Source organism: Notolabrus celidotus, chromosome 19 (genome assembly GCF_009762535.1).
Source record: "Notolabrus celidotus isolate fNotCel1 chromosome 19, fNotCel1.pri, whole genome shotgun sequence".
In the NCBI taxonomy this organism is placed as follows: domain Eukaryota; kingdom Metazoa; phylum Chordata; class Actinopteri; order Labriformes; family Labridae; genus Notolabrus; species Notolabrus celidotus.
Window position 1 is genome coordinate 3,011,598 of NC_048290.1, and position 14,415 is coordinate 3,026,012.

The 14,415-nt window shown below is 40.2% G+C and overlaps 2 protein-coding genes across 10 annotated transcripts in view; both read right to left on the reverse strand.

Moving 5' to 3' along the window:
* The window catches only part of LOC117830698 (ceramide transfer protein-like), a 152,170-nt gene that overhangs the window by 117,837 nt on the left and 19,918 nt on the right, over positions 1–14,415 (reverse strand). The gene's annotated exons all lie outside the window — the stretch shown is intronic.
* LOC117830701 (proteinase-activated receptor 3-like) lies at positions 730–5,767 on the reverse strand. The gene is made up of 2 exons (XM_034708936.1): positions 4,564–5,767; positions 730–2,721 (listed from the first exon to the last, which is right to left on the reverse strand). The coding sequence occupies exons 1-2, from the start codon at positions 4,628–4,630 to the stop codon at positions 1,649–1,651; spliced, it is 1,140 nt and encodes a 379-aa protein (XP_034564827.1). The 5' UTR covers positions 4,631–5,767; the 3' UTR covers positions 730–1,648.

Sequence of the window (14,415 nt, forward strand, 5' to 3'; positions counted from 1 at the left end):
ACAGTCTATGGTAATGACAGACAGACAGAGGGTTTGTCTGATGTCAAAGTCTTTTCAGGAGGTCAAGAGTATCTGTGTCACATTAGGAGAAGGATGTTGTCAGACATCAGCAGCACAATAAAGTCTGGTGTTTACTCTGTGGACTTTGACGTTAAAGATGCAGCAGCCAAGTGTTGACGTAAGACCAAGTTACAATCACTACCAATAAAGTCATACAAATAAACTGAATTAATGAGACACACTTCCTAAAATCCAGCCTCATCTTTTCAAACTAACGTGTAGCGTTAAAAAAATATGACATCAATGTTTGTTTTTACAACATCTCATGAAGTAAGCATTGATCAAAATCGTGAGGATGATAAAAACAATTACATAGTTCACATTTCTTCAGAAAAGTTTGTGTATTAACTGATTTTTCAGTTGTAAATTTCACAGGAAACTCTTTTATGACTGTCTTCCTGCTCTCTGTTCGGAGCTGTCACCCAGCATCCTGTCACAGGCTGGGCAGGAAATGCCAGCCCAGCGAGGGAGGGGGGAGGGACAGTTTAGTGCTTATGTCTCCTCCCCTCAGGAGTCCATAAGGAAGTTATACACAGATGTTATCTGAACTGTTACACTATCTATTTATAGTTTTGTTCTAAATTGTAGAAGTGGTGCATTAAACGTAGCAGGCTCACAAGTCCTGACAAAGACAGAGCATCCTGTCTGACACGAATAAAGAAGATGTTATACATGATTTGGTTTCAGTTTTAATCAGCAGAGATCACAGCTCCACACAGGATGACACTGTACACAAAGTTTATACATGTTTGTGTGACCGGCTGTGTCACATGGTTTAATGTCAGCTTTACATTTCAAACATTAATGCCTCCACCAGGAAGACTTCAACACAGAGAGAAAACATAGTAACAGCTTAATATACACTACCAGTTAAAAGTCTGGAAATACCTTCTCATTCAAGGGTTTGTATTTATATGAATTATTTTCCACATTGTAGATTAATCCTGAAGACATCAAAACTATATAATAATCTGGTTTTCCCATAATCTGGATTACAACAGTAGTCAAATAGGGCTATCCATTGTGTACTAACCCTACCTCTGAACAACACAAATGATGGTCTCAAACACATTAAGAAGGCAAGTCATTCTACAAATGAACTCTTGACAAGGCTCATGTTAATTAGAAACCATTCCAGGAGACCACTTCATGAAGCAGACTGAGAGAATACCCAGAGTGTGCAAAGCTGTCATGAAGGAAAAAGGGGGCTACTTTACAGAATCTAAAATATAAAACATATTCTGCTTTGTTTAACACTTTTTGTGAATTAAATAATTCCATATATGTTCTTTCATAGTTTTGATGTCCTCAGTATTAATCTAATTAAAATAAATACAAACCCTTGAATGAGAAGGTGTTTCCAAACTTTTGACTGGTATCTTCTTTCACTTTATAGACATACATATATACATTATGTTTATTCTGCAAGCAGACGACAGAAAATCAGACTGCATGATGCTTTTTAACACAAATACTCTCAAGGTCCTTTCTCTTTCTCTTTGGATTCCAGCCACAGAGAAAATCCCCCTTTTTCATCAGCTGCAAGATGTAACTACAGACCGTCCTTTGAGTCATTGGTTCCGCTGTCTCATATAGATATACTCAGAGATTTTCCTTTGAAGGGCCTGAAGTAAAGTGAGGAGCCTGCAGACTTGGACATGAGCAGAAAGAGGAAGGGGTCAAGACAGGCATGGACGCAGCACAGACACACTGCAGCCTGAAAATAGACGTACAGAGTTTCCGTTCCATCTGCAAAGAGCCGCACATAGTGGAGGAAGTGCAGGACTCCGGCGGGAGTGAAGCACAGCAGGAAGATTGCGAACACCAGAGAGCTGGCTCTGATGTACATCGCCCAGTCGTGGTGCGATTGCTGGAGCTCGCAGATAATGCGAACGAAGCAAACGACTGTGACCCCGAGAGGAAGCAGGAGGCCGAAGACGGTTAGAAGCAGGTTGTAGTAGAGCAGGAAGACGTGCGAGTCCAGAGGGAGGACATCATGGCAGGTGATGCGGCCCACCTCGGGGAGCCAGTAGCTCTGCTGCATGAGGAGTTCGGGTACGACGGCGGCACCAAACACCCCCCATACGGCGAGGCTGACGACCGCCGTGTACGTCCTCTTGGGAAGCACTTTGTACATGAACGGGTGCACCACGGCCAGGTAGCGCTTAATGCTGATGCAGGCAAGTGTCATGGCTGAGCAGTACAGGTTGCCATAGAAACAGGCCGTGACCATTCGGCAGGCGGCCTCCCCGAGCCCCCAGTGGTTTCCATGGAAATGGTAGTGAGCCTTGAAGAAGAGGGAGAGGAGGAGGAAGAGGTCGGAGACGGCCAGGCTGCAGTAGAGGATGGCGGAGGACACTTTTCTGATTTTGGTGGCCAGCGAGCACAAGATGGCGATGTTGGCCGGGATCCCCACGCTCACGGCCAGAACATAAATAATGGGGATGACCCGCGTGCTCAGAGGGCCGAGGAGGTATCCCACCGTGCTGTTGCTGAGAGACCGCAGTGATGGAGGAGAGGAGTGGGAGGAAACTGGAGCCTGTGTCCCGTTTAAGACAAAAATAAAACGGGGCTGAAGGTCTGGCTCTCCTCTGAAAGTTCTGGGAACAGCAACAAAAACCTCGGAGCTGTTCTTCCTGTGTCCTCTGCCTCTCTTTTTCCCTGCAACAAACACGACAAGTTCAGGATTATTTCAGTCATTAGAATCAAAACAGGAAGAAAGACATGAAGCACATTTACTGAAGCACTGAGACATTTTGAGGTACCTTTACTTCCATTTATGGAGCAGTTCTGTACTTAATCCCACTTCTTTGGTTTGATAATTTAAGGCTTTTCACAAATTGTGTTGAATACTTGATTCTGATTGGTCAAAACCCTACTAGACTAATTCTCAACAGCAAAAGCAACGCCAGAGACAACCTGATCATACATCATATTAACTGTATCGACAGAAAGGAGTGTGGCACCTTTGCCTGTTGACACTGTGGTGAAAACACTAGAATTAAATGGAATGGAACAGAACAGAATAGATCAAAGCAGAACAGAGCGGAACAGAACAGACCAAAGAAGAATAGAATAGAACGGAATAGATCAAAGCAGAACAGAGCGGAACAGAACAGACCAAAGAAGAATAGAATAGAACGGAATAGATCAAAGCAGAATAGAATGGAAAGCTTCCGATTGATCAAAGCAAAATAACAACAGTGATTAATTCTAGACAGCAAAAGCGACACCAGAGACAACCTAATCGCACCCGTCACATCAAATCAATCCACATAAAGTAGTCCGGCACATTCCCCCTCTGCCTGTTGGCACTGTTGTTAAAACGTTGGAATCAAATGGAATAGAATATAACAGAAAGGAACAAAATAGATCGAAGCAGAACAGAACAGAATGGAATGGAATTGACAGATCAAAGCAGAATAGAATAGAATGGAACAGAATAGAAAAGATCAAGGCAGAACAGAACGGAATAGAATGGAACAGAACAGGATAGAACAGATCAAAGCAGAATAGAATGGAATGCTTCCAACAGGTCAAAGCTGAATAACAGTGATTAATTCTAGACAGCAAAATTGACACCAAGTCAAATGTCAGTGTCTTGAGAGTGGGGAAATAATGACAGAATCTAGGTTTGTTATCTCTGATGATGAAATGACATTTAACCAGTAAAATCCCCACAGACTCACCCACAGCCTGGAGACCACACGTTACACTCAGCTCAGGAACAATTAAAAAAAAAACTAGTTTATTTTTACTTTTTGTTTGTTGTAAAAAAGTATTTTTAAAACTCTGGTGGTCACGGCTTGTACTTTTTTTTTTTTTTACAGTTTTGATGCTAAAATTGAGATTTTTAGTACTGCAGCTAAAACTGTTTATCTGATTATTTTATAATGCATCTTTATACCACGTTTGCTTTATGAAAGTCTTCTCATATATTTCTGTATTTTACTTGAACAAAGAAGCCTTTAATGTGACCAAAAGATACTGGACACTGGACTACACTTCTCCATAACTATAATAAACATATATCAGGTCACTGTCACTTCACAGCATACTGATTAGACTGCATCTGAATATTGACTAATCTATTGATTATTAACACTATGATCATTCCCTTGATCAGTTCTTTAACATTTGTGTCTGTAGTGTCAGGGAACTTTCCCCCAAAAGCTGAGGTTACACCCTAATACAACTTTTAGTCCAGTCGACAATCCTGTGGTTAAAACCATATGTTGAAACTTCTTGCGTCATTGGAACAGAATGTGTTCAGTGAAACAGTAAATCAGTGAATCACCAGCGTGTTGCAGCCTGCTGTTATTGATTAATCTGAATACACGTGCACTGAGAGATCATGTCAAACAGAGGTCCCTGAGAGATGTCACCAAATACTACCCAGTTAAAACATGTGTAGAGTCAATAAATGATACAGTAAGCATGATAATGATAATGGCAGATTAATGTTTAAGTTAAAGTAAATGACAATAATGAAATAACTCTTACCATTCTTTTGAAGCGTAACGCTCAGACAGAGGATAAAAACCAGGAGCAAAAGAAGACGTTTCCCCATGTTTCTTCTTCTTCTTCTTCTTGAACAGCTGTAAAGTCAAGCGTCAAAGTCTCTTCTGTCTCTTCTTTACATTTCCTCCGTGTCACTTCTGTGTACCGCCGCTCAGTGGGAGGAAACTCTGAAGTCACAAACACCTCCCTGAGTGTACCAAGCACGAAAACATCTCTGTTTCAAAAGGAATGTGGGTCGTGCGAACGGGTTTCTGTTTTAACATGCGCAGAGTGAACCTGTGAACGCATCGCCCCCTCACGCCTGTCACTGTTGGCTGTGGTTTATGGGGATCAAAGGTGACACTGGACGAAAAATCCCTCCTTCACCACACCTGTCTTCTGATTTATCTTTTCCCTTCATGTTTTATGCAACAAATCTGAATCCTTTCCACTAAAACTTCCCCTCAGAAGTTTGAAATGAATCATGTTTATTGACTTGTTGACTTATTCAGACTCTTTGGCTGCTTTAAATGAGATCTAATGGAAATGTACACATATCTAAATCTACATAGACTTTTTTTCCTGACATATGATGCACATTTGGAAACTGTCTGTGTCTTTTTTTCAAGTTTTCCAGAGAAGTGAACCCTGCAGAGATGTTTGGTGAGGTAATAAGCAGGAAAGGGGCCAGATAGGAAACGAGTGTCTGAAGATGATAAGCCCGTCTGAACATGAACATTTTTGTTTAGTCTTCACTTCCTCTTTATTTTGTCTTTTTAAACACAGAGATGTCCATCATATTGTGGTGCATGAGACCTCTAGAGAGTGGTGTGTGTCTGCGTCACATGTTAAAAATATCACATGTACTCGCACTAAACGAGATTAACTATGCGTCAACTTGTGTGTTGTCACCATTCTTATAATAACAGTGAAGCTTTGTTTAGAGTCTTTCACGTAAGAGGAGCAGTTCAAAGTGCTTAAAGCTCCTGGAAGGAGTTTAGATGGTTATGAGTACAATTAAAAGTAATGCATCGATATGAGACCATCAGGAACAAGAGTCACTCTTCACACTGACTGATACATTAGACAACACTCACAAGTTTAGGACAAAATCAGCGAGGAGAGAGGTATTCTGCTTTGTCCACAGGGGGCGCCAATATTGACACAAACTAAGTGTCCTACAGGAGCTTTAAGATGCCACCAGTGTGAGGGCGGGAACAGGAAATCCTCAATCGAGCAGACTATCTCATTTCAGTTCAGCCTGATTGGTCCACGCAGGCTGCCATGCCTGGATCCTTTTAAAGGTGACATATCATGCAAAATTGACTTTTTAATGGTTCTCTACCTGAAATATGTGTCCCTGTCTACAAACCCTCCGAGAATGAAAAAAATCCATTCTGCCCCTGTTCTGATTTCTCCACCTTTCTGTAAATGTGTGTGAAACCAGCCGTTTCAGACTTCCGTGTTTTTGTTACGTAACAACAATATCCGGTCTGTCACGGAGTCAGAGCTCAGAGCTTGTTCAGCCCATAGACTGTATAAAATAATACTGAATCCCCCCCCCCATTTTTCATTACCTGCACACATGTGTGCTAACAAGGAGCTTAGGAGGGAGGCATGCTAGTTGTAGGCTGTCTTAATAAACACAAAGGTCGGTTTTACTCCCCACGTCTGCAGATTTGAAGATCTAGTGGATGATTTTTATTTATCATGGATAAGTGCTAGCGCTAATTAGCATAGCCACATAGCTACATGTTCATAGCTGTAGCTGTAGCTGTGGCTGTAGCTGTAGCTGTAGCTGTAGCTGTGTACCAAGACACACGTCGACATACTGACAAATAAAACAACAAGAAACACTAAATCTGTGACCAATCCTTCATAAAAGGTCCTGCTGCCTTTCTGGCAGAGGTCGGTTTAACTCCCCACGTCTGCAGATTTGAAGATCTAGTGGATGATTTTTATTTATCATGGATAAGTGCTAGCGCTAGTTAGCATAGCCACATAGCTACATGTTCGTAGCTGTGTACCAAGACACACGTCTACATACTGATAAATAAAACAACAAGAAACACTAAATCTGTGACCAATCCTTCAGAAAGGTCCTGCTACAGGCGCCTCTCCGTCAGGATCAGATTCAGAGGGTTGAAGTAACGTGATCTCTGAGCAGCCGTGTATATTCAGCCAACATGTAAACATTAGATCAACGTGCTGGAGAGCCGAGGCACATCCACTTCCTGAGGGGGCGTGGTCAGAGGGAAAACAGAGTGTTCTGAGGAGGACTGAAGAAAAGGACTTTTCAGGCAGACCAATATCTGATTTCAAAGTGTTTTTTTGAGCATAAACTTTAAAGACATGTTTTGGGGACCTCTTAGACCAATATATATTGATGAAAAAAGCGTGATATGTCACCTTTAAGGATGCTTCTCGGCAACAGCTTCTACTACTCATCTCATCACTATCACCTCTCCCTCTCTCTCTTATTCTCCTCTATCCTTCTTTCCAGGCCCAACTCGGATGAGGCAGATGGCTGTCTAACATGAGTCTGGTTCTGCTCGAGGTTTCTGCCTGTTAAAGGAAGTTTTTCCTCACCGCTGTAACTAGTTAAATACTGAGGTGCAATGCTCATGGTGGATTAATGTGGGGTAAGACCAAGCGGCAACCTCCGGTCTAAAAATATGAGTCCAATGCGGAAGTGTTAAAAGCTGCAGTTCATCGAGGATCCGCTTGAGGCTGGCTCTGGAAGTACCGGAAGTCACATACACATGAATGGGAAAAAGACGATCTTTGCAGCATTAATAAACATGTTTACAGCCTGGTACAAAAGATGAGTGTAGTCTGAATAGCTCATTTCTCGATGTCCTCTCACTTTGAGGGGGGTGAATTCTTTTCTAATTCGGCAATTTCGAAGATATTGAGATTACTAGTCTTCCAATGAGAGGCACAGCTGCCTGCAGGAACACTGCAGCTGTTGGCTAGGAGGCTCAAAGCCCGCCTCTTTACGTCACACTGGCTCGACAGAAGCAATATGGCTGCCGCTGCCGATTGGCTTCAAAACAGCGTTCAGAAACAGATGGGTGACATCACGGATACTACGTCCATATTTTTCACAGTCTATGGGTAAGACTGAGTCTTATCCTGTCTTGGTTCATAATTTAACATAGATTATGGTCTAGACCTGCTCTGTTTGTAAAAGCGTCTTGGGATAATGTTTGTTGTGATTTGGCGCTATACAAATAAAGATTGATTGATTGAATTGGTAAAGAGCCAATGTCAAATTAGCTAGCTGAGTTTGACTAACATTAGCAGAACTAGCGCCACCAGCTTCTGGCCCTCCTTGCAGGTTAAAGTCCACATGCCTGTGCTGGTCACACATTGCCCTGGTCAAGTTTAACTGTTCAACCTTATCTCCATTTTCTAAATGAAAAAACTTCCAAACTGCACCTCACTGCAAGATGACGTCTGTCATCTGTGTTTGATTATATCTGGGTAGTAAAGCATTTTAGCTTTATAGCAGAAGCCTCTAACCAGTGCTACAGCCCTGGCTGGTGGTAGGAGGCTGAACTAGAGCTTAATCACAACATATGAGCAGTATTTCAGGCCTTCAATAATACAAATATTAATAATTTGTTTAACCAGCAAGTGATTGTGGTGCAAGGGTGATGAAATTGAATATTTAGTTGACTTAATGCGCACATCGCTAGCAGGGAGATCCATCATTTTGGCGAAATAGAGGCTACATAGATGAGTTTCTGATTCTGAAAATAGCTGGTATTTTATTTACGATGTAATTAGGATTTTAAAGCTTTCTAAACAAGTAATACAACAATGAAATCAGTCCTGGGAGACACTGGAAGCTAATACAGGTTAGCTTAAACATAGCTAATTGCTTACTTAATCTACTTTTGTGGGATAAGAACAGTTGCAGAAGCATTGCTGCATTCCTATGAATGAAAGAATGCTCCTTTAGCTTGAGACACTTTCTGAAATGTTAAATTCATGTAGGTGTACTTTCATACTCATATCATTTTCATTCAGTTTCCTGGTTTCATACTTTTAATTGACTCCCATATGTGAAAGGAAAATCTGCTGAGTGTTTCATTTCAAACTCTGAGCTCTCTGAACACCCAGCTGATCACAGCTGTGACCTTTGTCCTGTATTTCTCTCTTCTGTTTGTACGATATGTGGGCGGAGATGTTTTCAGTCCCAGCATCCGTCCGACCCCCACAGAAAGACCCCCGGCAGTTACATTACATCTCCCTCTCCGAATGTGACGTCATTCATGTCATCAAAATACACAAACATCCCCGGTGACTCAAACAGAGAAGAGAAAAATGCACCAGCTCTGCACTTTGTGTGGTTTAGCATTGTCTATACATACACTTGTGGTTTCTGTATTTGACGTGATAAAAAGTCATCAAGGTCAAATTGTGTTTTTAATTATTCTGTACATTAAAAGTAAGCAGATTTGCACATAAGAAATACATAATTGGCGGATTATTGAGGAACACATAACAGAAGAATCTGAACAGAAACACAAAGTAAGCACTGCTATTCGAAGCTGGAGAAACAAGGCATGATTCATCTCACTTCCCTTTTGTTTAACTTCCCCAGATAACAGAAATAGTGCTTAGACCGTCTGCTGTGAACACCCGTTTCCTGTAGAGTTACGTAAAAACAACTCAACAACAATACTTTCTGTTTCTTTTGTTGCAAAAGCAGAGAAACGTTTCAAAATTTGGGGTGTCATTTTTGAAAGATGTTGACGTTAATTTCCTTCTTTCCTGGATTTAATCTTGTTTTTCTAGAGGGATGTTTGTTTCACACTCTCAATGGGTTTGTGTCCTGCTTTTGTCTGGGTACTAGGTGAGGCTGGACAGTGGTGATCGCCAAAAACAAACAGGCTTCAAATTTAAACCACGAATGCTACAGCCCCTAACAGAGAGGTGTTGGGAATGAAACTCAGTCCTGAGCCGATGAATTTGTTCTCTAGAGTTTTGTGTTTTTGACTTTGCATCATCCTTCTTTATGTAGCGTACATGTGTTTCAACTTTTACCATCACACGTTTTGCATGTGTTTGGGACTTTCCTAACAATCCTTTTTAAATGGAAACTTGTATCCCCCCCGACTCACAATAGATGGTTGCAAGATGTCTTAAACTGTTTGAAACTAGAGAAACTAAGGTTCTCACAAAAAGGGTCTCTAACATCCTTCAACAAGACCTGGGGCCCCCTGATAAACCTTATTAGAGACAGGATCTCTGTCACTCCTGATGATGCTGGAGACACAGCGTGAGCAGAGTTGGGCGCTGTAGAGAGAATCCCCCCCCCCCCCCCCCCCCCCCCCCTTTTTTTTTTTTTTTTTTTTTTCTTTTTTTTTTTTTTATAAATATAATTTCTAATTTCTTATTTGTGTATTTATTTATTTATTTTTATCGTTGTTATTAATTTCAGTAATTATTGAACTGTGTGTATTTATACTTATGTTGGCTCTGTGTCTACTTGTACTGTTTTTTATTATGTGTAATAGGACGGTCGTAGATGGGCTACTACCTTAGGAAGTTGGGAGGGTGAGGGTTGGTAGGGTAACGGGGATTTATTTTCTATTGCCTTATTTGTCCTTTCTATCTAATTTGGGATGATTTTTTTTTTTGTTCTATCCCATGCAGACAATATGTCCTATCTTGACTTCTATATGACATAATTTTGTACCGTCTGCAAAATTAATAAAAAAAAAAGAAAAAAAAAAGAAATAGTGCTTAGACCGTCTGCTGTGAACACCTGTTTCCTGTAGAGTTACGTAAAAACAACTCGACAACAATACTTTCTGTTTCTTTTGTTGCAAAAGCAGAGAAACGTTTCAAAATTTGGGGTGTCATTTTTGAAAGATGTTGACGTTAATTTCCTTCTTTCCTGGATTTAATCTTGTTTTTCTAGAGGGATGTTTGTTTCACACTCTCAATGGGTTTGTGTCCTGCTTTTGTCTGGGTACTAGGTGAGGCTGGACAGTGGTGATCGCCAAAAACAAACAGGCTTCAAATTTAAACAACGAATGCTACAGACCCTAACAGAGAGGTGTTGGGAATGAAACTCAGTCCTGAGCCGATGAATTTGTTCTCTAGAGTTTTGTGTTTTTGACTTTGCATCATCCTTCTTTATGTAGCGTGCATGTGTTTCAACTTTTACCATCACACGTTTTGCATGTGTTTGGGACTTTCCTAACAATCCTTTTTAAATGGAAACTTGTATCCCCCCCGACTCACAATAGATGGTTGCAAGATGTCTTAAACTGTTTAAAACTAGAGAAACTAAGGTTCTCACAGAAAGGGTCTCTAACATCCTTCAACAAGACCTGGGGCCCCCTGATTAACCTTATTAGAGACAGGATCTCTGTCACTCCTGATGATGCTGGAGACACAGCGTGAGCAGAGTTGGGCGCTGTGAAACATTTCAAAATTTGGGGTGTCATTTTTGAAAGATGTTGACGTTAATTTCCTTCTTTCCTGGATTTAATCTTGTTTTTCTAGAGGGATGTTTGTTTCACACTCTCAATGGGTTTGTGTCCTGCTTTTGTCTGGGTACTAGGTGAGGCTAGACAGTGGTGATCGCCCCTGCTGTGGCCAAAAACAAACAGGCTTCAAATTTAAACAACGAATGCTACAGCCCCTAACAGAGAGGTGTTGGGAATGAAACTCAGTCCTGAGCCGATGAATTTGTTCTCTCGAGTTGTGTGTTTTTGACTTTGCATCATCCTTCTTTATGTAGCGTGCATGTGTTTCAACTTTTACCATCACACGTTTTGCATGTGTTTGGGACTTTGCATGGTCTCTCTCTCTTTATGGGAACAATGTGGAACGTATTAGCAGCATATTTAACCCTTGTCTGCCGCTCCCAAATTATCCTTCGTATATTCTGAGGTTGTAGGTTGTGATGCTGCTCTAACTACTGAATTGAACTCTCACATTCCCTGCAAGTGGATCAGAAAGAGCAGGGATATATCACAACTTGTGTTTATCATCTATAACCATAGACTGTATAAATAATGGACGTAGCCAATCGTCGGCTGCAGCCATATTGGAAATGCTGAACTCAACCAAACGTAGTGTGACGTAAAGAGGCGGGGTTTGAGCCTCCTAGCAAACAGCTATGTGTGTATGTGGTTTCCGGTGTTTCTGCAGCCAGCCTCTAGTGGACGCTCGATGAACTGCAGTTTTTAACACTTCCACATGGGCTTCATATTTTGAGACCGGAGGTTGCTGCTTGTTTATAACCCATGTTGAAAAGTCTTCTTAAAGGTACAGAGTATAGAAATGGAGATGAAGAGATATATAGCGGTCAGATTCTAGTCTGAAGCGCTCCCTTGCTCACCCCTACTGTTGGTGAAGTGACGGTGAAGGGCACTGAACCTTATAGAAACAATAAATCTGATTGCTAATGATCTTTTTTTTTCTTTTTCAAGTCAAACAGAGCCTCTTCTATTAAATACAGCCTGTTTCATAACCAGTTCAATTCTCCTCACTGGAGCTTTAAAAGTTATTATTTGTCTTAACTCTCATTGCTGTTGAAGAACGTAACTGTGACAAATACAACTACAATATTTATGCTTTTTCACTAGTTGTAAAATTAATTATTTCAAAAATGTTGTTAATACAGTTCAAGTTTTGCTTTTATTATACTTTATTGCATCTACACTACCAGTCGAAAGTTTGGAAATACCTTCTTATTCAAGGGTTTGTATTTATTTTAATTATTGTAAACATAGTAGATTAATACTGAAGACATCAAAACTATGAGAGAACATATATGGAATTATTTAATTCACAAAAAAGTGTTAAACAAAGCAGAATATGTTTTATATTTTAGATTCTGTAAAGTAGCCCCCTTTTTCCTTCATGACAGCTTTGCACACTCTTGGTATTCTCTCAGTCTGCTTCATGAAGTGGTCTCCTGGAATGGTTTCTAATGAACATGAGCCTTGTCAAGAGTTCATTTGTAGAATGACTTGCCTTCTTAATGTGTTTGAGACCATCAGTTGTGTTGTTCAGAGGTAGGGTTAGTACACAATGGATAGCCCTATTTGACTACTGTTGTAATCCAGATTATGGCAAAACCAGATTATTTCATAGTTTTGATGTCTTCAGTATTAATCTACAATGTGGAAAATAATTAAAAGAAAAAGAAACTGTTGAATGAGAAGGTGTGTCCGAACTTTTGACTGGTAGTGTATATCATTTTTTGTCTTTGGGACACATCCCAGCCTTTAAAATCCCTCTTCCACAATCTTCTTGACAACCCTGAGGAGACACAGCTGTAAGAAGGGCGGGGGTTGTTCGGAGGGGTGAATAAAATGAATGTCATGATGATTCAACCGTTCAGAAAATGTTTAGTCTATGGTGGAAAAAAAAAATCAAGCAAAGCTACTCATTTCAGCCACAAGAGGGCGATATTTCCCACCGTTTGAGGACTCTTTGATTCCATTGCCTCCCGTTTGTTTAAACCCCAGAAGCCACTTAACATTACACACATACAGTACACCTAATTACACCTCATGAGAAATAGCTGGAGCATTACAACACTCTCCTGAGACTCAGCAATCAGGCCTCATGTTTGTTTTCCCGGTTGGCTCAGTTAAGTGGACATTGTAGATGGTTTCCTGTACTTGTGTTGATGCTTTCTTGAGGGTATGTAAACACCATTAAAACCAGAATCTAGACCACATTAGGATGTAGATAGTGGAAAGCTTCTTTTTCTGATATTATACTATTTGAACAGCTTATTTATGTTGAAGATAACCAGTCAAGGGATACATAAAACAAGATAAAAGTTGTAAGCCAACACTTGAGTGGATGACTTGCAGTTTGTTTATCCACCTGGGAATTATTTGGACTATCCTCCCTCCTTCGCTGCATTACTCATGAGCTCTCTCTCCCTTCATATGACTCATAAAAGTCATAAAAATCGCATTATCAGTCTGAGCTTAGCATGTTTGACTGTTACTTTTCACATACTTGCTTCGTGTCATGATGGCAGATACCTTTGGAAACTGTACCGTATTAGACTGTGAAGTGAGTCACAGGTTTCGGTTTGTTTTTAATAGCTTACACCTTCCTCAGTAGCTTCACAGATACATGAAAACACACTGGCTCCCTGTAGATTTACCGCTGTGTTTTTTCTCTCACACGTAGATCTGAATCAGACACCAGATGTTAAAGTCAGTGTGGGAAAGTTGTCACAGTTTTCTCTGTTAAGAGAGAGCTTTCAAAAAAAACTGTTTATCTTAAAAATGTTAGAAGCGATGCTTGAAAAAACTTTTAACCACTGTTATTAATTATACTCATGCTCAACCAACTACTCATAGACAGGTGTCCTTCATATTTTGTACTTTCAAATTCATCTGATGTAACAACTGTATTTGGGTCATTGACATGATGTGCATATTTTTGTGTCCGAATCCATTATTTTCTTTTGAAATAATTAGTTCTTTTTAAGACATACTTCAATTGATTCTATAAAACCTGCTTATTTTAAATACAATTTCAGTACATTCAAATATTGAGATTTATTTTATTTTTAAGTATCTCATACCCAGAAAATGTCAGTTGGCACAACTGTTCGAGCAAGTGAACTGACTTGAGTGAGTGAACTTAAAAAACACTATAAAAAATGTATTTTAAGAATAATAAATTCAAATTAAAACACCATGGCATGATTTTACATATAAGAGCTTTGAAATAAACATAATTTCATAAATATCAATAGTTTAAAGGCACCTAAGGTTATGTAGAAACTTTTGTCCTGCATTATGCATGTTCTCAAATGTCAGCATGGCACCACCGTACTCATGGAGCTTTTATTTT